Consider the following 23,820-nt stretch of genomic DNA (forward strand, 5'->3'; position numbering starts at 1 on the left):
TGAAGTTCAGTGGCATATCCAGCGGGGGGGCACGGGCCACAGCCCCAACCAGACTGGCCACCCCAGGTGCCACCCCGAAGCTAAAACAATAAAATTCAATCAAATGTACGATCATGTTTTCACAGTGAAGCTCAGATATCCGAGTGTAAGTGAATGCAGCATCGGCTTCTGCACTATGAGCATCACCTTAGGAAAGGTAGGAGAGCCAAGCACGAAAGACGGTGTTCTGGGAATCCATCCTACCTGGCAAACCATCCTACCCGTTGTTTCTGCGCATGCGCACAACACGAAATTCAGTGCCAAACCATCCTACCTTTGTGAATATTAGCTAGAAAAATACTCTGACGGTTAAAATTAACTGCCAAACCATCCTACCTTTGTGAATGTCACCTACAAGCAGACTTAAACGGCTAAAATTTAGTGGCAAATCATCCTACTTTTGTTAATCTGAGCTAGAAGCATACTTTAACAGCTAAGATTCAGTGGCAAATCATCCTACCTTTGTTAATAACAGCTAGACACATACTCTGACGGGTAAAATTAAGTGCCAAACCATCCTACCTTTGTGAATGTCACCTACAAGCATACTTAAACGGCTAAAATTTAGTGGCAAATCGTCCTACTTTTGTTAATAACAGCTACAAGTATACTCTGATGGGCAAAGTTAGGTGGCAAACCGTCATACCTACTTAAATTGGCCTGGAATTACTCTGTGACAGCAGAAATGTGCATAAACTACTTACGGTAGGACGTTTTGCCAAAGTAGGATGGTTTGTCAGAAAACAATTTTCGGCGAAAGAAAATGAGGAGAGAATAAATGTCCCGGTACGTAATATTAAATGCTTACATATACACACAGTTACTGTCCCTCCACACATACGACTCGGTTCTGCTTCTATGCCCCAGCTTTGTTTACTTTTTCCCACCGAGGCTTCTAGACTTCTGATTGGCCAACATTTAGGCACGGTTAGGAATCTAGCGCCACCTGCTGCTTTGGCATGTTCATAGCAGCGTTTTCCTTCATTTCTGCCTTTATGTGTGGACGGGATTATTTTTTAAAACGAAAATGGAAAATCTCCGTTTTCAAAAATACCCGTGTACGTGTGGACGTAGCCTCAGTCTCTGACTGGAAGCGCTAATTCGTCATTCGGCTTTTGTCAGACTAAAGTAACTGTTAAAACTGTTTGAAAAGCTCAGCTATACAACAAGGAGAGATTGAGAATTTCCTTTTAGTTCTCAGTTTATTTGATATTGACAAAAGTTAGTCAGTTTTGTCTGTTCTTCTGTAAAACAAACTAAGATTTATTTTTAGAATTAATATTTTGTTTCTAAGTGGAATTGACAATTTAGTCTGTTTCGTTTGTTCTATTTTGAAACTTAAATGCTTTAGCGGCTGCCTTTTGTGTAGTTTGCAATATTTGCCTTTATTTATCTGAAAAAGTCTCATGTTCCTTAAGTACATCTACCCTGTTGAACTTATTATGGGAAATAAATATTTAAATAAAAACAAGCTGCTGATTATTTCACATTTTACTTGTGAGCAACGGCACATTTAAATCTTACAAATATAGTTATTTGGCTTATATCGTGATAGATATCGTTATCGCCTGAAATGAAAAAAACATATCGTGATATGAAAAAATCTCATATCGCCCAGCTCTAATATCAACTATTCTGTTCAGCTGAGCCGCTGCTCGACACTCTCCTGTAGTAGCTGTTGTGATTTGGAATCCATTGTTCTCTCAATGGTGGCAAGACATCCAGGCCCCAAGCTGTGGTACACCCTGTACCTCTGTTAGTGTGCAGCACAGCCTTTTCCCCCCCAAAGAAATTGTGTATTTGTGTCTAAAAGTCATCTCCACAGTGTGGTGGTTTACACATTCGCCTAACGAGCAAAAGATCCCCGGGTTGATCCATGTAGGTGGGTTTGTGTCAGGGAGTGCATCTGGTGTATGTATAAATAAATAGAAATAAAATAAATACTATTAATAAAAAAATCTGCTAAATCATATGTGGAGCTACCCACTGTGGCGGGCCTTTGTGAAAAAGAGAGCAGCCCAAAGTATTTTTGTCAGAAAGTTTGACTTTGGTAAGTATTGTAACTTAAGAGTGCTCGAGTGTGTTCTTGGAGAAATGGGTTCATCATCTACCTTTTTCCACGTTTTACAAGGTCTCTCGCTGTTACCATTTAGTTCTTTTAACCTGTTTGAGGATTGCACATTGTTCTCTTTGTGTAGTCTTTGAAGGATGCCCCCTCCTAGGGAGAATGCCAATAGCAGCCTAATTTCCTTCATTTGTAGACAATTTGTCTAAATGTGGATTGATGGACATTCAAGTCTTTAGAAATGCTTTGTAGCTTTTTCCCAGAGCTTCTATGTCTTCCATTTTTCTTTTTTCCTGTTTATTCAGATCATAGTTTGGTCCATGCATGGCGTAGATAAATCATAAGTAGTGAGGTAGACGTAATGATAAGTCATTACTTCTATTGGATTTATACAGTGGGGCAAAAAAGTATTTAGTCAGCCACCGATTGTGCAAGTTCCCCCACCTAAAATGATGACAGAGGTCAGTAATTTGCACCAGAGGTACACTTCAACTGTGAGAGACAGAATGTGGAAAAAAAATCCATGAATCCACATGGTAGGATTTGTAAAGAATTTATTCGTAAATCAGGGTGGAAAATAAGTATTTGGTCAATAACAAAAATACAACTCAATACTTTGTAACATAACCTTTGTTGGCAATAACAGAGGTCAAACGTTTACTATAGGTCTTTACCAGGTTTGCACACACAGTAGCTGGTATTTTGGCCCATTCCTCCATGCAGATCTTCTCGAGAGCAGTGATGTTTTGGGGCTGTCGCCGAGCAACACGGACTTTCAACTCCCGCCACAGATTTTCTATGGGGTTGAGGTCTGGAGACTGGCTAGGCCACTCCAGGACTTTCAAATGCTTCTTACGGAGGTCATTCACCAGGTCCCCCCGTGTGGTTCTGGGATCTTTGCTCACCGTTCTCATGATCATTTTGACCCCACGGGATGAGATCTTGCGTGGAGCCCCAGATCGAGGGAGATTATCAGTGGTCTTGTATGTCTTCCATTTTCTGATGATTGCTCCCACAGTTGATTTTTTCACACCAAGCTGCTTGCCTATTGTAGATTCACTCTTCCCAGTCTGGTGCAGGTCTACAATACTTTTCCTGGTGTCCTTCGAAAGCTCTTTGGTCTTGGCCATGGCGGAGTTTGGAGTCTGACTGTTTGAGGCTGTGGACAGGTGTCTTTTATACAGATGATGAGTTCAAACAGGTGCCATTCATACAGGTAACGAGTGGGGGACAGAAAAGCTTCTTACAGAAGACGTTACAGGTCTGTGAGAGCCAGAGATTTTCCTTGTTTGAGGTGACCAAATACTTATTTTCCACCCTGATTTATGAATAAATTCTTTACAAATCCTACCATGTGAATTCATGGATTTTTTTTTCACATTCTGTCTCTCACAGTTGAAGTGTACCTCTGGTGCAAATTACTGACCTCTGTCATCATTTTAGGTGGGGGAACTTGCACAATCGGTGGCTGACTAAATACTTTTTTGCCCCACTGTATAACCACATGTTAATCACAGCGTACAGTAACATGTTCCATTTATAGTTATCACATTGTGGCACAAAATCACTAAAGTATTAAGAAAAATCCTGATAAATTGTTTAACCCTTTCACGCATAGTGGTCACTACAGTGGGCAGCTATTCAAAGGCGGTTGTCTTGTGTTTGTGTCAGTGTTGATGGTTTACTTGCAGATAAACAACAACATTGGACACTGATGTGTCACTCGATACCAAATTCATAAGTCAAAAAAACTCTTTGAAAAGTACATGTTTTAAAAAAATTAAGTTCAAAAATCTTTTTTCATGCCTAAAGATGAATAAAAATACGTAAGAAAAAAATCCTGATTGAGGTTGTCATAATTCATGCATGAAAGGGTTACTGCTCTTATTTGTGTGCTACTTGGGTTAACACTGTGATTACACCTGTGGCTGGTAAATGTACTGCACCAGTCCTAGTGTTTACAGGGCGTGGCTACATTATTATTACAGTCTTAGTTGTGAGATGATGACATTTCGGCCTTTGGTATTACCATGTTTTAGTGGTAAAGCTCTCTTTAGATCTTTTAAAATCGTAAACAATGTAGATGTGTTCACCAAAGAATGAAGCACTGAGGGTTTCTTTGTGACTCGGTGAATTCCTCAAGATAATAAACTGAAGGAAAAATGCAGTTAAGCCTCCAGTACAGAGTCAAAGTTTGATTAAGATATTTACATTTTTTAAACTCATTTTTTAAATATTGAAGCTAAAACTGCACATAACTTCTGATTATGAGAATATATCAGCGTTTAGGAAAAGCAGAGCGTTGTTGTTTACATGGGCTCTACCTCAGCCGCATTACAGGATTAATCACATTATGATTGGTTTATTGGCTGTGCAAGTAAACATTACTAATAGACTTTTCTCGCAGTAGGACATTTTGATTTGTTAAATGCTTGTGTAACTAATAACGTTAATAAATGTCTGCACAGAGTTTAGCGCTGCCACTGCCAGAGCCCTGTTGTTGTTCCTGCTGGCTCACTAGCACAGCTAAATAAAACAGATCCATGTTTCACCTGTGCCTCCCCTGCTGTTCAGGCTAATAAAAGTCTGTAACTTTGCGAGTTACTGCTGCCAGAAAGCCATTTCAGAACCACGGTCAGTGCACATGAGCTGTACACACACTCTGATAACAACACACACACCTGTGTGTGTAGTCACAGGAACTAAAGGAAGAGGAAGGAGCTCGGATTTAAAAAAAACTGAAGACCCAAATGTCAAAACCTATAAATACTAACTAGAAAATCCAGCAACCATGATAAGGCTATAAAAATATTCAAATAAATAATGTGTGATGTTCTGTGCTGAGGAAAAACTAGACTGTTATAGTACATTCTGTAAATAAGAGGCGGCTGTTAGTCATTTGGTGTTCTGGGCTCCACTAGTCCCTCAAAATAGAGACTGTGAATGTTGTAGCATTAAAGGCAGCATGCTGAGCAGTAGATGAAGAGGAAGGACTAAATATGGGCTTGACTGTTGAGTCAAGAATTTCCATTTTGGTTTGTTTTTATTTTAAAATAAAAGTCCTGCTCTGACAGCTTAATATTTATTAGTGCAGAAACTCGATGACTCACTATCACTACTGACAGGAGTCATCAATACAGGTCCACATGAAATGGGAGGCATTACTCCCAGCAGTACAATACTGAGGCTTCTTTGGGATAGGGGAGATGCATATTGCTTTACTTTGATCTCTAGAAAGCGACGTGCGACTCACTGAATCCTGTTTTCCGTGCTCTTGCTGTCTTAGTCTGTCGCTGTAATTATAACACATCGTCTGCTGTTATGGAAGTTGATGAAGTGGTGGGATAGTAACGACATCAAACACATGACTGCTGAATTGGGGTTCCACGAAGTGCACAATAAATTGTGGGCCTAACTACCGTATTTCCCGGACTACAAAGCGCACCTGAATATTAGCCGCACAAGCTAAAATCAGGGGAAAATCCTGTTTTGTACATACATTAGCCGCACCTGACTAAAAGCCGCAGGTGTTTCAATGTTGACTCATCATATGTAAGAGAATATGCACAAAGGGAATTGTCAGGAAAGAGATGGCTGTTTGGAGACACACCCCTTTTATTAATATTTTGAAAAACAAGTTATGGGTACATATTTGCACATGTAGTACATAACAATAACCTACAGCACACCAGAAAAATAGATTCGGACTACCTTTTAGGCTCAGGTGCAGTGACACAGCTTTAACAAGAAGAAAAGTCAGTCATTCACCATCTTTCTCTTCTTCCTGCGCACTAAAACCACCAAAGTCCTCTTCTCCAATGTCGGAAACGAACAGGCTCAGGATGGCTTCGTCATCCACTCTTCTTCTCTCCTTCGTTGTCACTTTCAAAACCAAAGAAATCCTCGTTGTCAGTGTCAGAGTCGAACACCCTCAGAAGGGCCGTGGCGGTGTCCTCCTCTCCATCATGCAGCAGTCCAGCCCTTCAAAATCCGTTGGTGATCGTGGATGTTTTCGCACTTTTCCACGCTGTCAGAATCCACCGGTGGAGTTGGGCATAACTTGCTTTTCGCAAGTTTATCGCCGCTCGTCATCCACGCCTCCCGCTGAATGCGTAGCGCTACTTTGAAGTTTGTTTTTCGCGCTACTTCGTACGGCACTACGTTGCCTGGCGGACGGACATGTGACTAACATACCACTCTTGAACCCCGATCCTTCCGCCAGGCAACGTAGTGCCGTACAACAGCGGAACAAACAAAACAAATCGTCTTACGATATGACAAAAATCATGGAAAATCCATAGAAAAGCCGCACCTGACTAAAAGCCGCAGGGTTCAAAGCTTGTGCAAAAAGTAGCGGCTTATAGCCCGACAATTACGGTAGTTATTTCTCATTCAATTATATGTATGTGCTTTCATGGCATACTTGGAACTGCTTTCTAAGAATGTACTCGGGTTTCTATGATTAATTGTTATCAGTTACCTTGGAGACACTCATGAGTCACTTGATGGATACTTTGTAGTCTGGACAGCTTGAACCTGACGTGGAAATGGGTTTGAAGCGATACAATGTATCACCTGAGTGTTCAGTCATTACTCACTAATTAGACTGTTAAAGGTGGTTCAGTGTTCAGCTACAGTATTTCTTTGGGATTTGAAATTGAAGGTCACAACTTAATAACTTCAATACTGTTGCAAACAAGTATGAGGGAAGTATAATCTGTGTACATATCATTTTTCAGGAAATTCCTAGCACTAATTTAATGTTTTATACATGTAAACCTAAAAGTTGTGTAAAAAAAAAAGTATTTTGTGGATCTAAGTGTTCATTGTAGCATTATTCTCTAAATGAGTGGTCACTGCTGCTTTTAATATTGACTGAGTGGAATTGAAATGGGCAATTATTTCAAATGAAATGATGGTTAAGTGAAGTAAAAACATTTTGTTTCAGGTTTTCCTTAACAAGACACATTTGGGTGTTATGCAGCCCTGGGACTGCACACGCCGAAGTCTCACAGCAAGACTTCAAATTTAATGTTTCAGTCTGACATTTGGGAAGAATTACAAAAACTTTAATCTGTCCAAGCGTGCTGTGAACTTGTTCATTATAAACACGTTAACATTCGGGGCACAGCGTCGAAGCCTTCTGAGCTGGTACTAGAGAAGATGTTAAATTACACATCAACCTTAAAAGAAAGACTACATCTCGCTTCTGACAGGTCAACAAGATTCACTGACATGTGCAGAAGTCTACCAACAGAGCTACCATCAGAAGGTGCTTTCATCAAAACCCCAGTGCCTGAAACTGCTGGCTGTAATCTAAAATAGTGGACAAAAATGATTCAGCATGTATATCCAAATTAAATTCATCACACTGCCAGTAGTTTAGAGGCTGAAAGTGCTTCTCACCCTGTTAAGATAATCTGCTCTTTGGTTCAGCTTTCATGCCTGCAGGGGCCAAGAGCTCAGAGTCTAAACTTCAATACAGCTGCGAACCCAATGATAGAATCCTAAAGTCATTAAAGGCAATTCTTTTAACACAATCACTTTTAGCGTTACTGTGTTAAAAGGTCCTGACGTAGTTATGCTGGCTACTGTAGATGCTCTGCTGGCTCTAATTTAAAACAACTGTCATATAAAATTAGTAGGCACCATTATTGTGTATGGAACTGAGGTTGCCAAATAAACACAAGTATAGCAGTTACTGAGTCTTTGCAGTACAATATCTATTTACACTTTACCTTTAGCCATATAGGCTCCAATTCTGCTACTGCTGGCTCCCTATGTGAGACGGTTTGTAATGAGTTTTATTGAGCTAGGATCCCAGGGTGAAACTATGAATTTCTGATGTTTTCTACAGGCACTAAAAGATCCCTGCTGCTTTATGTTATATCAAAACTCTCGGAAGGGGCCGCGGTTCAGTGGACAGGAGTGTTTGAGGGGAGTTGTTAATTTTTATAAACATTAAATTGACATAAGAGGTGTATGTGTACATTTTTTGTCATTTTAGTTAGGGCCACCTTTTTTTTTCCTTCTCTGTTTGAAGGGATCATGAGATAATCATTCCCACGTTCAAGTATAATTAACACAAAAGGCCAGACACCTGCTGGCAGAGTCTGAGACAACATGCCCTGTGGGTTTGAAGTACATCATGAGTCTTTCGGTGCGTCACAGACTGCTTAAGGATTCCCAAAATACCACTAAGCGGCAATCTGTTTTAATAAACTTGCGTCTCAGAGTGTCTGAAAGAGTTTAAGAAGTCATTCTTTTAGCCAGTTCAGCACTTCATTTTTTTTATACCGGATGAGCCACGCCGCTTAAGGAAAACTCACCAGATATTATTTATAATTCTTGGCGAATATGGTTTTCCCTGGTGGTCGTGAATTGGTCATCCTGCATGATTACTTTAGGAATGTTTCAAAACTCATGTGTAGGAAATTTGTGATGTCCAGACGCATTCACTGGGTTGTTTTGTGTCCGTTATTAGCTTTTGCTGTATCAGCCTTCACCATCTCATCTGTTTTAGCCTGTAATTTCCTGCATTTGCCAGAATCACTATTACTGTCGCTCAAAAAAGAAAAAGGGAAACAAACAGCTGTAAATTTGCTGTGATTGATGTGCAAGTTTGTAAATATCGAGCGAACTGATAAGCTCGTGTTTTGATAGTAATTCATCCTCTGTGTGGGCTTGAACACTGTCACAGAACACAACTTAGGCAGCGTATTGTCGTCTGCAGAAGTTTTCACTTGGATTTTAAACTTGTTGTTTATGCCACTGTAGGGAGATCCTAAGAACAAAAGCGCAATAGCTCTTACCCAATTTTGTCCAGGATGCCTGTGATTTCAGCACCACGGATAGCTGCAATTTCAGCACTATGGACAAGAGCGTCTCAGAGAGGCAGCCAACACACTGTATTAGGAATAAGTTGAAAATAAACCAGCATGTGTCAGATCCATCTGTAAGCTTTAGATTACTTTTCCTCCTCCTTTTACGTAGTTCTATGAAGTGTTCAGCCGCTTCATAAAGCCTCAGGTACACAAATGATCACAGATGCCCACGGAAAACTTTAATCCTAGAAATAACCATTCTCTATCTGTTTATTTATTCATATTTTGGTAGATTATTTTCCCCCCCATACCCCATGGGCTGATTTACAGTGGAGATATTTCTGTCGTCATCTCCTCCTGTGACTACAAAGTAAAAATTGCTCTGCCGTGAAGTGGTGATAGGGTTTATTACTGGAAAGATCGCCAATCAGACTTTTTATTTCACTGAGGAAAGAGCCTCATAGCAAATGTCAAATGTAGATTCTAGATTTAATTTGTAGATATGGCCATGAAAATGGTCATGAACAAATTTGTTAGCTTGACAGGGGTGAGGAGTGTGTGTGTGTGTGTGTGACTGCAGACTGCTCCTTTTTTCTTTAATATTTTTAGAGGATATTTCAGGGCTGTAAAGGATGCTGGATTTGGATAAGGATGCTTGGCCTGATGAACATTTACTGATTACTTTTAGCACGAAGACAAGATGTGAGAAATAGGATGGATGTAAAGAGGAAATGGAGGGCAGAGCATTAAGGCATCGCTATTGAGTTAAAGAAGTAGAGGGGGGGAGGGCATGGACACAGAATGTGCCCATCAGTGTGGAGTTAATGACAAGAATAAGAGCTAACACATGCATCTGACCTTTTACACACCAGTCAGAATATGTCATCAGCAGCACGGGGAGTTTCTGGTAGCACTTTTCTCCCCTTTCGTCCACCTGCATGTCACTGTAACTGTAAATATTTGCTTAATGTCGTGGGTCCTTGTTGGATTCTTTAAAAGCCAGAGCTCTGTGTGTGTGTGTTTTGTTTGTCTTGACTGCTTGAGTAAATCTGTAGCGCGTGTGTGGGGTCCTCTTCGTGTCTGTGTAAGCGTGCACGTCGACTCCTCGAGGGTGTGTGTGTTGATCTTGTTTATGTGTCCAGGCCAGTGGTTAAGGCATGACGGATGGGGATAGGGGAGACAGAGGAGGAGAGGAGAGGAAAGACGAATGACCTGACAGCTCCCCTATTCAACTCCTAATCACTGCATGAGCATGGAGGCTGTCTATGACAGGGGGAGCCGGTGTACGCGTTGGGAGAAGACAGAGATGAGGTGTCTGTGTTGTGCATTTGGTTGAAATGCAGAGCGCAGTTTTAAATTTTTAAAAGTCTGCACCAGTAGTGTCTTTGATACTTTGTCGTTGCAGTTTTTGCATAAATTTCCTCAGTTTGTCACAAAACATGAACCGATTTACTCTGAAGGTCTTACTGCTGTCTACTTTATGTAAAAGACAAAATATTTGGCAAGTTTTCCAAAGTAGGAAACATTATGTGGTGTGAAATATTTAAAGCGTAATGGTGTCGGCTCAGTTGCGTTTTTAAAAAGCAGGTTTGTAGTCTGTAATTAGAGATGCCCATAGTCTGATGTTCACAAGAAGGTCTTTTTTTTTTTTTTGCTTGTGTCCCTGCCTCAAAACTGAATTTCACAGAGCTAAATCTTGACTTTATAGCTGAACACTGGAATTTGAAAACAAATGCATGCTGATTAAGGGACTCAGTGGAGCAAGTGACATTTCAAATTTGTGGCTTCAATTAGACAAGTGTGCCATATTTATCGCATCTCTGTGGATGCTTCGGCTTGTAGTTGTGGTGATCTGTGACTAATGCAAAGAGGAGTGCCTCAAAACAAGAAGCTAACTAGCGAATGAACTTTGTAGTTTGCATTTAACTGGCATTTTTGTTTGTTTGGATACAGCGCTGCACTGTTTAGTTGTTTAAACTTGTATTGATTAAGTGAGTTAACACAGGACGTTTGCCACCCGGAGGCTCTTTTAAGTTCATCTGTCTGAAGAACTAATGAGCTCATCCACACTTCATAAGAGTCGCCACTCCTTCTAGATGAGTTGGTCATTTAATACAACTTAGACACAATGATCACCAAATGAGTCTTAACCCAAAGTGGGCTGAAGGTCAGAATTATCATTTTACTGGAATTAACTTGTGAATTTGGATCCTGAGCTGGATGCCTGCAGCTATGTCACTGGTTTCATGTTGCAGGTAAATGCCTCGGAGGCAGAGTAACCTTTCTGCTTTGTCTTAGTTCTTCAAGCGAATGTCAAGCCAGTTTTATTTATGTAGCACATTTAAAACAACAGAAGTTGACCCATTGTGGTTTCCAGGCAAACTCATTTACATTCCCAGGTCTCCAACAAAACCAATTTTCAAAACACAAACCTCACATGGTCAAACAACACTGTTAAAAATGAAAATAGAGCAAAAACTACAAGAATGGTAGAAATATAAATAAAATAGTATTTAAAAACTATAAAAAGGAGTCAAAAATCAGATAATTTTTAAATGAGATTTTACATCAGAAACACCAGCTAAAATTCACAGTGGACCAAACCTTGTGGCACCTCAGATTTGATGAAAACAAACAGAAAATAGGTTGTTGGGGGGTTTTTTTTGTTTGTTTTTTTCTGTTGGATGGCAGATTATTCCACAACCTGCAAAATAATAGGGGTGGGGGAAAAAATCGATACTGTGTAGTATCGTGATATTTTGTTTGCTAATAATGTATCGATACAGGGACAGCAGAAATTGATATTTTGTTACAAAAAAAGTTTTTGTGGACTGGAACTCTGACTTCAGAACATTTTGATCCTTTTTCTGAGCAAGAATCCTGACATTCCTTCACTGTCCAAATGTGTTTAACTTTCTTTTTGGCAGCAATAAACATGACAGTTTACTTATTTTAATTTAAGACATGTTTTATTTTAATTAAGTTTAAAACTTTTTTATTTAATGTAAAATTATATTTTGTTTTAATTTACTGTCAAATTCTTCAGTTGCTGAATGGGCTGCATAGTTTTCATAAATTGCATAGTTCAGAATAGCTATAATTGTACCAGATGGTTGCATTCAGTTAAGTTGGACTAGACTGTAATACAAACCGTTCAGTTTGTCAACAATAAAACTGACTGAAATGAGAGAAAGACTGAGTGCGAGACTTTGATATTAGATAAAATGAATATTGATAAAGTTTAACTTTATGTGCAGAATAATATCGTATCGTGCGTTAAGTATCGTGATAATATCGTATCGTGGGATATATGGTGATTCCCACCTCTACAAAATAACGGATTAAAATATCTGATACCAATGATGTGTAGCCAACGTAGGGATTTAAAAAAAACATACGGTACTTAAATTTGACATTTCACAGGTTTTATCTAAAACTGAAGTGGGTCGTTGTGCCAGCTAGAAGTCAAGCAGCTGCATTTTGAATCTTCGGTGTTATAATGGTCAACCAAGATGTGATAAAAGCATGGATGAATGTTTAAGTCCTTTAGAGACCAAATTAGCTTTCATTTAGCAATAGATTGTAGTTGGTAAAGCTGCTGTTTATAACACTGATTTAATTGTTAAAAATCAATGAGCTATCCATTAAAAACACCAAGATTTCAAATGGAATTTGAACATAAGTGGATAAAGTGCCTCAGTGAGGATATTTGTGGAGCTTAAGGGGGACCAAATAAAATATTTTTCAGTTCTAGTTGAAGTTTTTTCCCCATTCAGGTTTTTGGATGATTCACTGTCTCTTTGTAGGAGTCCTTAGCAAGTAGATAAAACTAAGTGTCATCCACATAGCAGTGATATGAGTTTCTGAATGATGGTGATGCGGTGGGTCATTGTATAATTACATTTGCTGACATTTTAAAAACATCTGGAGCACAAAGCTGTTTTGCAGAGTCAAGTTTCACACTGGTTTTCCTGCATCTGAAAGACAACCTTTACTGCCCAAGAAAAGGAAACCATTCTTCATCTCTAGGTCTAATAAATGTGGCATCCCTCAAGGACCCAGTTTAGGTCCTGTTCAGTGTCAAATAGCTGCACTGAGATCCAAAAATCAAATCAAATCACTTTTATTGTCACATCACATGTTCAGGTACATTGGTACAGCACATGTGAGTGAAATTCTTGTGTGCGAGCTTCACAAGCAACAGAGTTGTGCAAAATACAATAATGTAAACAAGCAAAATACAAGAATGGCTACATCTGAAACTAATAAATATATGTACAATATATAATAGTATATGCATTTCTGGATGTGTATACTAAATATTTTTCTGTGTGTGTGTGTGTGTGTGTGTGTGTGTGTACACATATTTTACAAATTAAATAGAGTAAACAATAAATAAAATATATAAAAATATACAGAGTTGAGACATGTGCAAAACAGTGGCATTACTGTACAGTATGGAGTGCATAATGTTAAAGTTCCAGTAGTGAAGGTGAGGTGTCTATGAAGTGTTCAGCAGTCTGATGGCCTGATGGAAAAAGCTGTCTCTCAGTCTGCTGGTACGGGACCGGATGCTGCAGAACCTCCTTCCTGATGGAAGCAGTCTGAACAGTTTATGGCTGGGGTGACTGGAGTCCTTGATGATCCTCCCCACTTTCCTCAGGCAGCGCTTCCTGTAGATGTCTTGGAGGGAGGGAAGCTCACCTGCAATTATCCGTTCAGAGCACCGCACTACTCGCTGGAGAGCTTTGCAGTTGTAGGCAGTGCTGTTGCCATACCAGGTGGTGATGCATCCAGTGAGGATGCTCTCAATGGCACAGTGATAGAAGGTCCTGAGGATGCGGGGGCTCATGCCGAATCTTTTCAGTCTCCTGAGAAAGAAGAGGCGCTGCTGCGCCTTCTTCACTGTTTTGTTTGTGTGTACTGACCACGTAAGATCCTCAGCCAGATGTACGCCAAGGAACCGGAAGCTGCTCACTCTCTCCACAGCAGCGCCGCTGATGGTGATGGGGGTGTGTACTTCTCTGCACCTCCGGAAGTCCACTATCAACTCCTTTGTCTTTGCGACGTTGAGGGTGAGATGGTTGTCTTGACACCAGTGGGTCAGGGCGCTGACCTCCTCCCTGTAAGCCGTCTCATCACCGTTGGTGATAAGACCCACCACTGTAGTGTCGTCCGCAAACTTCACAATGATGTTGGAGTTGTTAGTGGCTGTGCAAGACTAGAAGGGTGACAGGAACCAGAATCAACAGATAAAATGATATCACTTTACACATTTAACAGAGCAGGTTTTATACTTTGCAGGTGTCTGTTTCAGTTGGTATTTTAGCAAACGTAGGACCGCATAATACAGCAGACGTCTCTTGCAACCTGTTGGATTCTTTTGTTTCACCCAGAAATTGATGTCAGCATAACTAATTCTCAGTTTGCTAATATGATTAAAATATTTTTAAAATCATCTAAAAAAAAAAAACATCTAGGGAATCGGTGAGGAAATGGGAAAGAGCTGGCTCTATCTCGGGTGTTCGTTGCAGGAGTATAAGGCAACAGGACAGCTTTGTCTAAATAGATTACTGTCTGTTTACTTTAGGCTTGAATATAAACAAGGCAATAACACAAGTAGACATGTGACTCCCAAAAATATGATTTTTACCATGATGGTGAAAAAATGTCAGCTGCAAATTGCACTCCGAATATGATCTGATCTGTGAAAACACCTTTGCATTATTGTCACTGATTCTTTCTCCATCTATGTGTAAACACCATCCCTTCGGTGTGACCCCCTGCTATTTTACAGTTATAAATTATTTATAGGATATAAATAAGGAGCAGTCTGGACTGTAACACTGTAACACCTGCATTTTTTTCCCCTCACTCCACCTACTCACCTGCTAGTGAAAAATGACATCCAATCTTGGTGCAGACAGATTGCAGACAACGAGAATGCATAAACTAGCAGGTGATACGATTTATTTTCCTCCCTGAGATATCCAGACTGCATTTTACCGTCACGTCTAAATTATATCTGGATTAACATATGGCTTCTCCTCATTCATTATGAGGCAAATAATTGCAAGAAAGGTACATTGCCATATTTTCTCCAAAAATCTAAGTTAAATTGGTAATAACTGAACGTTATGTTTAGCCTACGGAAAAGTGTTGCAAAGTAGTGATGGAGCTGACTTGTGTGCAGTTGTGCCAACAGGCTGCGACGTCAATACTTAGCTCACAACGCTGCTTTGACAATCACCGGTAAAGCTGATTGCAACAAGAGTAATAACGACGGGCTGTGAGCAGAGTAGCAATAAAACAGACACTCTTGTGGTGATAAACAAAGCGCTCCAAGGGTAAAAGTTGGGCGAGGACACAGCCAGATGTCATCTTTTGCCGGGGGGAAAAGTGCCTGTTATTTAGTATGTAGCCAAAAAAAAGGCAGGGATTTCTTTTTTGGTTTTTCCTCAGGAGGCATGTATGTGAGAGTTTAAGTATTCCATGTTGGAGGGAGCCTGAATTCAACATGAATTCAGCTCTACAGTACATGTGTTCACTAAAAACTAATACTGTACTCAAAGGTGGGTGTGTGTGTGTGTGTGTGTGTGTGTGTGTGTGTGTGTGTGTGTGTGTGTGTGTGTGTGTGTGTCTGTCTCTGTGTGTGTGTCTATGTGCTAAAGAATATGCAAAGCATTTGGGAACTCAAGCCGCTATCATCACTTGCAGGAAAGTGTGTGTGAGCACTCGTGTTTTGCATGCTGTGCGCATAGCTCTGAAAGCTGGAGCTCAGCGGTTGTGTCGGGGCATCCAAATCAGGAAGGGGCCTCTGAGTGTTTGTGTGAGACATTACTGAGATGAAGACGTGTTGAAAAGGAGACAAAGTGGTAGGTAGGGAGAGCCCAAGTGTTTGTGTGTTTTGTCCTTTTTCTTTTTTTTTTTTTTTTTGAGTGTGCATTAAAAATCATTAGGGGAAATGGAGTGAAGGGACTGCTTGTGCATCTGTGTGTGTGTGTGAGTGAGTGTGATGGCCACAGGCATACTGAGCAGCCTCATAATGAACACATTGATCTAGTACAGCAGAGGAAAAGGACGACCCTCCATGCATTAATAGTGACGTTAATCTTCTCCTCCATTATTTCCGAGTCTTTCATTAGATACGACCGTTGGTGTTATTTCTCTCGTGTCTCTGCCTCGTCACATTTCTTTTTTTTATTTCAACTTTTTGATTGCACCCTCCACCTATTACGTTTGTTTACACGTATAAATAATAGATGTGGATGTCGAGAAAATATTCTAAACTTGTCCAGGTGAAACAAAAATATCCCAAGGCCCTTTATTTAAAAAAAATAAAAGACGACTCCTGTGTACTAATAAAATCCTGCTTGTCATAAACTGAGTTTAGATTCTAAACATAAGATGATATTTTTAGTTTTAGAGTAAAAGTAATAATTGGGAAAACGGTTTATTTTTTCTTTTTTGGCCAAAATTGGATGATATGTTTGTAACAGAAAATGAAGATTCAAATAGATGGCCAGTGAGACTGACTGGAAATTGAGGGAAATGTTTTTCTGCCCCTTTAAAGTAAATCAAGATTAGACAAACCCCGCAGGTGTGGAGTTGGTTTTAGGTCAGGGGTGGGCAACTCCAGGCCTCGAGGGCCGGTGTCCTGCAGGTTTTAGATGTGTCCTTGAACCAACACAGCTGATTTAAATGGCTAAATTAGCTCCTCAACATGTCCTGAAGTTCTCCAGAGGCCTGGTAACGAACTAATCATGTGATTCAGGTGTGTTGACCCAGGGTGAGATCTAAAACCTGCTGGAATTGCGTCACAGTTACAAGTGTTACTAAACTGCCTAGATGTGAGTTTCTCCTGTTTTACCTTTCTGCTAAGCTGCTACTGATGGTAGCATCGTAACGTACCATCTGCACTTTCCCAAAGTGAACCCTTTAATGGCGTGAAACACATCGCTTCTTTAGCTAATATGTTTTGTTTTTAATCAAACGCACTGGGTTTGCCAGTCTTCATTTGGCTGGCCTGTAGCTTTGATTTTGATCCAATAAAAATGTATTACATAACCATATCCAGCTTTCACAAAGCTGCTTGGAGACTGGTATGTGAGGCAGCAGCATATGATCTAGTTTAATGCAGTTATTGTTGGCAGATTCTGTAAATGGAAGAGGAAAAAAAGGTCCACAGGTTTTTGAAGTCTTACTGCAGCGATAGCATTGGGCGAAAATCCCTTTTTGTTTTGGTCCACAGCTTGTAGCCCAAGGCTTGGCAGTGCAGCACAGCCATGTGAATCCTACAGCTCCTATCGCTTTTGCTCTCCAGCTCCTCTCCCAGTAGTAGACGGCTAAGACTGCAGTGTCATCTTGTGTTTGTGCCCGTATCCCTCGGAAAACAAACCCTCTTTTCCCCTCACTAGGGATGTGATCAATGGGCAAACGTGGAGTTTTCCCACATTTTCACTTCGTATTTTGAAAGAACTAATGGTCTCATTCATAGAATTATTAAAAAAAAACTAGTTTTTGCTTTTTCTCTTGCATTCAACTCCATCTTTGCCTTTTATTAGTATGACTAGCATGAGCTTTAATATGCCCAGGCACATTGATCTCTCCCCTACATCCCTCCTCTCTCTCAGCACTGCATGTGGGGCATGCATCTGTGTGTGTTTATTCCCCAACTGCCTTCTCCCAATTACATGATTTCTGAGTAATTGTGCTGTTGCAATCATTTGAAGTCAATCTGGTTTTGACCGTCATCCAAATGCCCAAATTATGGTTGGTTGTTAGGTCAATTGGGTCCATATGTGGGTTACGTTTAATGGGGGCATATGCTTAAAGGTAGTTTGCCTACGTGTGTGTGAGACGGAGACATTCATCTATAAACTGCAGAGATAACTGAGTGGATCGGACATTTATGGGCTCAAGTTTCGTCACACAGAATACTGGGGTGGTCCTCTGGGGTTCAGTTTGCGTGTGTTGGTTCTGTATACTTGTGTGGATGAGGTTTTCTTTTTAAATGTCACTTAAGAGTCCACATCGGGCTGCATGCAAAGACACTTTTGACAGACTTGGAGAAATTCTTTCACACAGTTTATACCCCACCGCCCTTCCTTTGGGACATTAAACAGTGATGAACACATTTAAAGCTGCTTCAAGAATATATTAACGCATACTTTCACTCAGTCCCTCCAACTCTCTGCTCTTTTGTGCTTTTCTTTCTACTAATCGCTCTCCTATTCCTCCCCCCCATCACTTTCTGTGGCTCCTACAACAATTCAAAGCAGTCTAGTCACATTAAGTCAGGCTTGCAACAGTGGAGGGAAAAACAGGCAACAAATCAAGTAATGAAATCAACTCCAACAATTAAATATTTCTCCTGTATGTTCTCCCTTGTTCACGCTCCCTCTCTTGGCTAATTTAGAGAGCTTAATTGGCGCTGTAATACGTTGGAGGCAGGAAAACACCAGCAACATAGAAATAAAATGTAATTAGTTTTACAGTTGACTTTTCTCCCTGTTCCTCACACACGTGTGCTTATCTATTGAAGCTGGGACTGTTTGAAGTACTGCGTTATTAAAATTTTGAGTTTTTTGTGACATTACAACTTGTTTACTGATGTGACGGTAGCGCGTATGCTTTGTATCCTTAACTGTTTAACACTGAGCTCTTACTCGAGACGCTTTCTTCAAAAAAGCAGGAGCTTTTGTTTTTTTTTTTCTTCAAGTGATTAAATTGCAGAACAGAGCGGCAGCATGATTGTGGACTTGACTCGCTTGCTTTCATATACTGTGTGTGAGTTTGTGAAAACGAAGCCTTTGTTAATTCAGCGTTTTTACTGACACACGTTCTCCTTTTTTTTCTCTCCATCTCTAGACCAACATCCCGTTCCTCCAGAACGTTCTGTCCAACCACCAGTTCCTGCACTCCACAGTGGACACCCAGTTCATTGACGAGAACCAAGAGCTCTTCAACCTCAAACCCACTCAGAACAGAGCCCAGAAACTCCTGCACTACCTTGGTCAGTGCAGAAACGATACATTGTAACACTTAAAGGTGGAAAACAAATCAATTTACATGATCCATACTGACTGAGCACTGTCACCATTGATTGTTGGGCTTAGGTTTATTGCCCATCAAAACTGTAGCACTTTTCCACAAAGCTAAGCTTATCTAAGACGAGGCTATTAAGAAAGATTAATAGCTTGGCAACCAACTATATCGAGCAGAGCTGCTTGTTTCTGTAGCTACTAAGAGTTGGGAAAATGATAACATTTCAGGTGCTAAAGACCTTTAGATTAGGTGCTACTCTACGAAGGAGGTCCAACTTACTGATAAGACCAGTAAAGTTAAATATTCTTATCTCAGGCTTTCACCAAACCTTGGGTTTAAAAAGACAAAGCTCAATTCTGTGCAAAAGGGAGATAACCTGGATGTCTAATGTGCAGAAAACCTCTCGCACACAAATGTAGCAGGACACATGTGACGCACAAGTCCTATAATCCATACCCTCTTGTTTTTCAGGTTTGCTGGATGTCTTCTAGGCTCAATCTGATTTGTATTCTCTATTTTTATGCTCGTATCCAGGTCATGTGATGGTGAATGGACCAACAACACCCATCCCAGTCAAAGCTAAGCCCTCTTCCACAGACCCCGTCGTTCCTCCCGTCACCATGGGTACGTCAATCCAAAGGCAGTTTCACCAGTCATTGCACACAGTTTTCCCTCACAAATTATTCAGTAAACTCCGATGGCAGCTCGCCCTCCCAGTCAAAAATCAATAACACATTGTCCCAAACCGTAAAAGCATTTGGCTTAACGAAGCTTGGGCCTGAGCTTCAGTCAACAAAATGTTATAAGGAAAAAAAAAAGTTAAAATAAAAGACAGGTTGTGACCCACAAGACGAGTGTCCAGGACTGTTATCATAAAAATATCAAAATGCATCATCCCACATTGAATTTATTACATTTGGACTCATTTAGCAAGGTACTGCCACAGCAAGTGTCACAGGTTCCTCTTTCTCCTGGGGCAGCGTTGCTAAAAATGTAAACACTTGTGTATCCATAGGGCACTTTGGATAAAAGCACCCGCCGAATGACGAATGGTCTGTCGAACGCTCTGATAGCTGTAGGCGGAAAGGCCTTCCTAAATGGCTCCGTTTAGCACTTGGGGAGGTAAAGGGTTTTAGCCCAGAGTGCTCTGCTGAGCTGTGAGTACAGTCGGGGAGAGGTGCAGCTCATTGTTTCTGAAAGCAGGAGTTCTCCGCTTCTCACCCCGCTGTGTGCACGACTCCCTTGTTAGTCTTAAAGGAAAGGCCAAGGGCCAAGCTGGGCTCTTTGATGAGCTGCTTTGGGTCTCTGGAGTGAAGCCACCCCCTTCCCCCCTCAAGGCTAACTACAGTGTTAAAGTACATTTTGTGAAGAACAACAAGGCTGTTTAAATATGTATTTTTAAAGTTACGTGTTCTTAGTTTTACTCCTAAATATGTCTTAAAGTTATTGAAACAAAGGACTTATGCGAATTAATCTGGTCTCCGGGGTCATTTTGCAGTGGTTTGCTTTTTCTCCTTTCTCACTTCTCTGTCAGGTGTAAATGTATTCCATGCACAAACCGCATGAATTTATGCAGCTGTTCCCTTTTGACAGCAACGAAATAGTCAGCCGTAATAATCTGACATGTTTATCAGCACCCCGTTCTGCCTCAGCACATACCACAGCATGCCTAGTAAACATGAATTTATAGCAAAATAATGTGAATATTACGAATCATAATGAGGCATAACTAATCAAATCTGACATCTAAAACCCGTGCACAGTGGAACGGAATGGAGCAGAATAGGAGCGAATGATCTGCGGCGTTTGTGCACGTCTGAGTGTGCATTTCCCCATGCATGCCCTCCACTGTTTTCATTTAGGCAAATTTTCTGTTGAAGGCCATCATTGCCTGTCTCTTGTTGCAGGAGAGCAAACACACATGCACATGTGCATTAAATCACACAAACCTGACATATGCTGCACCAAATGCTGCAGACAGAGTCCCTTTGTGTACACACACTGCACATACCTACTGTAAGCAGCTGATGAGATAGGTGCATGCAGCACAGGGACGCACAGAGGCATACCTAAAGCCTAGTAATGAGATTTGTAATGTGCTTATATCCTTTCTTTCATTCAACAGAGGGATTGAGAGAAGAGAGGGATTAGGCCTGTATTATCACACTCTGTGGAGAGAGGGATGGAGGGAGTGACAGGGCTATGGAAGGAGAAAGGGGTTATGAAAGGAGGACAGAAGGCTCGGGCAGCATATAATCCCTGTATATGGAGAAAATGGTCAAACGGGTGTGGTGACAGGTGAGACACAGATAAATTGATCAAGATATTGGCGAGAAGGGACAATGGGGAAGATATTTAAAGGATTATTGCTATGTAACACTCTCTGATAAGAGAAAAGCAAAGGTCAGTCACATTGGGATATCTCAATTTCACTTTTAAAGATAAGCAGTAAGCAGTTTGGGTCCCACCACACTGAGGAAAGATGGGATGGAAAGTATTCCTGAAAGACATGGCGAGGGTGTTCTGACAGAGCCTGTTAAGTACTCAGAGGCCATTATTTTCTAATTAGGATTTGTAGTCTGAAACGTTCCTTCTGAAGGCTGATTGCTGGTGGTTCATCCATGTTGCAGAAGTACACCTTGTTCCAATTATTATCTGGATTTATTTAATGGAGGACATCTAGAGGTTAATGACCAGATGCCTGTGAGCCCGCTCTAGGAAGGATGACTAATAAAAATGACAGACTATTTTCAAACTCCCCATCGTGCACTGTATTTCCATTTTTGGAATAAAGTGTAGAAGTAGTTTGTTGTACAATATTGTGTTATAGTATACAGGAAAAAACAGAAACATGGACTTAAATCCTTAAAATCCCCTTTTTGTTTTCCTCTGCTTGTTTTTTAACCCGTTTTTATTACCAATCTTCAAACAAAAATGGCTTTCGCTGCTTTTGCTTCTGTTTTAGAGCATTATAATTGGTCTTTGTGAAATTTGAAGATACCTTAGGTGTTGTGTGTATATAGCAAAGTAACTTTATTCACTGGCCATGCAGCTGGTTTTAGGGGGGAAAATGCTTTTCCTGAACTTTACTTCCAGTCAAGTTTTTAACCAGGCTGTGTGTTTATGAATTATTTATAGACAATAATTTGACAGTTACAGCATACCTGACTTTAGTAAAGCACTAATTAGTAGTCCCACCGGATCTGTCAATTAAAATGTTCCGAAACGCAAACAAACACACACACACAACAGATTTTTTTTTTGTAGAGAGATGTCAACTTGGAACAAAGGTATGGCATACTGGTTTTATTTTAATTAGGTAATAGTGATGCTCGGGGCACTGTAGCTCAGTCTTATCAGGTCATATTAGCTGCTGTTGTGGATCAGGAGAAGAATATAAAGGGTACGAGGTATGAAATAACATCAGCCTGAGCAACAGAGAAGGCAAGAAAGCCGGGAACCAGGAGTGAGGTGTTTTCAGTGCAGATGACTGGGTATGTTCGTGTGCAGATTGGTCAAAATCAAGCACAGCAACCCGGGAATTGTATCTCTCTAATAGTTTTTGCACTCGTGTGTGTGTGTGTGTGTGTGTGTGTGTGTGTGTGTGTGTGTGTGTGTGTGTGTGTAAAATCTACTCCAGAGCCAAATGTTTTCTAGGAAACTGTGGCATGCTATAAGCTCTGCAGTCCCAGAGCACTCGCCCTCATTTTCTCACTGTTCTTTAGATGCGAGGACGTCACAGGTGGTTAAAAACAAAGTTTCTAAGATTTCATTTTTTGTGACAAATGCAACTTTGACAATGAATCATCCAGGCTCCCTTATTCATAGATCTTGATCAGTTCAAACGTCTGTTTTCTGCTTCAGCAGCATGACTTCACAGAGCTCGTCTACTCTGCCAGTGTGAGCTCATTTTGTGTTTCTACGTTAATGTGTTGCTGTGCGTGTGAACAAATGTATTTGTGCTGCTGTGTGTGCATGTGTGTTGCCCATTTTACTTGTGCAGGCCTTAGAGACAATTATAGCACAGATCATTTGTTTTCGGGGATGAGGTACAACAATAAAAGGTCAAGAGCAAGGATAGAGTGAGAGAAGAGAGTGAGAGAAGCAAGGTTGGAGGACATCTAAGCTGGCAGAAAGTACCTCATTAACGAGTGTTTTTGATTGATGATTGTACACAGCACAGCAAAAATAGGTCCAAATTGTGCTTCCAGTATTTTAATACCTTGGGTTGTGCCTGTGTTTAATTGCAAAGCAAAGAGAAAAAGATTAGGATAGAAGGTTGGTTATAGCGGCGTAGAGCCAGGGCTATGTGATGTTTGTTTTGAGGACCACTAAGCTGTAATAAACTGGAAATGCCAGCATTTGTCTGGGGGATTCCACATCAATTTTTATCTCTCCTTGTGGATGATTTTAGCAGTTGTGTTATGTTTCAATGCTGTATGTGACATTATAGTCTTGTGAGCTAACTAGAAACACTTAAACACTGCCAGCATGTCCAACAGTCTTCATCTCGGGTCCCTCTGGGATTAGACCGTGCAAGATTTAAAAAGCACTCTTAATGGATGTGATGCTGTTTTCCTGTTAAGAGTTCATCTGTTAGCTGGAATTTCTGTGTCCCGAAAGACTGAAATATCTCAGTTAATAGATGAGTCACCATCAAAGTCATTGGTGGTACCAAGAGAAGTATACAAACCAAAATTAACCTCAAACTCATTTATGAACACATACTAATTACAAACTGTTAGATGCTCACAAACAAGCCTCAGGCACTAAACATGGTACACGATATACTTGTTAAACATTTATAGCTATTTAGCAAGTATATTGTGGCAGGGAGACACGGTA

At 40.6% G+C, this 23,820-nt stretch overlaps 1 protein-coding gene across 1 annotated transcript in view; it reads left to right on the top strand.

The window, feature by feature from the left end:
- The window catches only part of pcxb (pyruvate carboxylase b), a 332,441-nt gene that overhangs the window by 246,544 nt on the left and 62,077 nt on the right, over positions 1–23,820 (top strand). The window contains exons 13-14 of the mRNA XM_080905198.1: positions 18,799–18,943; positions 19,510–19,599. Coding sequence (XP_080761324.1) covers positions 18,799–18,943; positions 19,510–19,599 — 235 coding nt within the window. The remainder of the gene's footprint in view (positions 1–18,798; positions 18,944–19,509; positions 19,600–23,820) is intronic.

The sequence above is a fragment of the Rhamphochromis sp. 'chilingali' genome (genome assembly GCF_963969265.1).
Source record: "Rhamphochromis sp. 'chilingali' genome assembly, chromosome: 1".
NCBI classification, from domain to species: Eukaryota; Metazoa; Chordata; class Actinopteri; order Cichliformes; family Cichlidae; genus Rhamphochromis; species Rhamphochromis sp. 'chilingali'.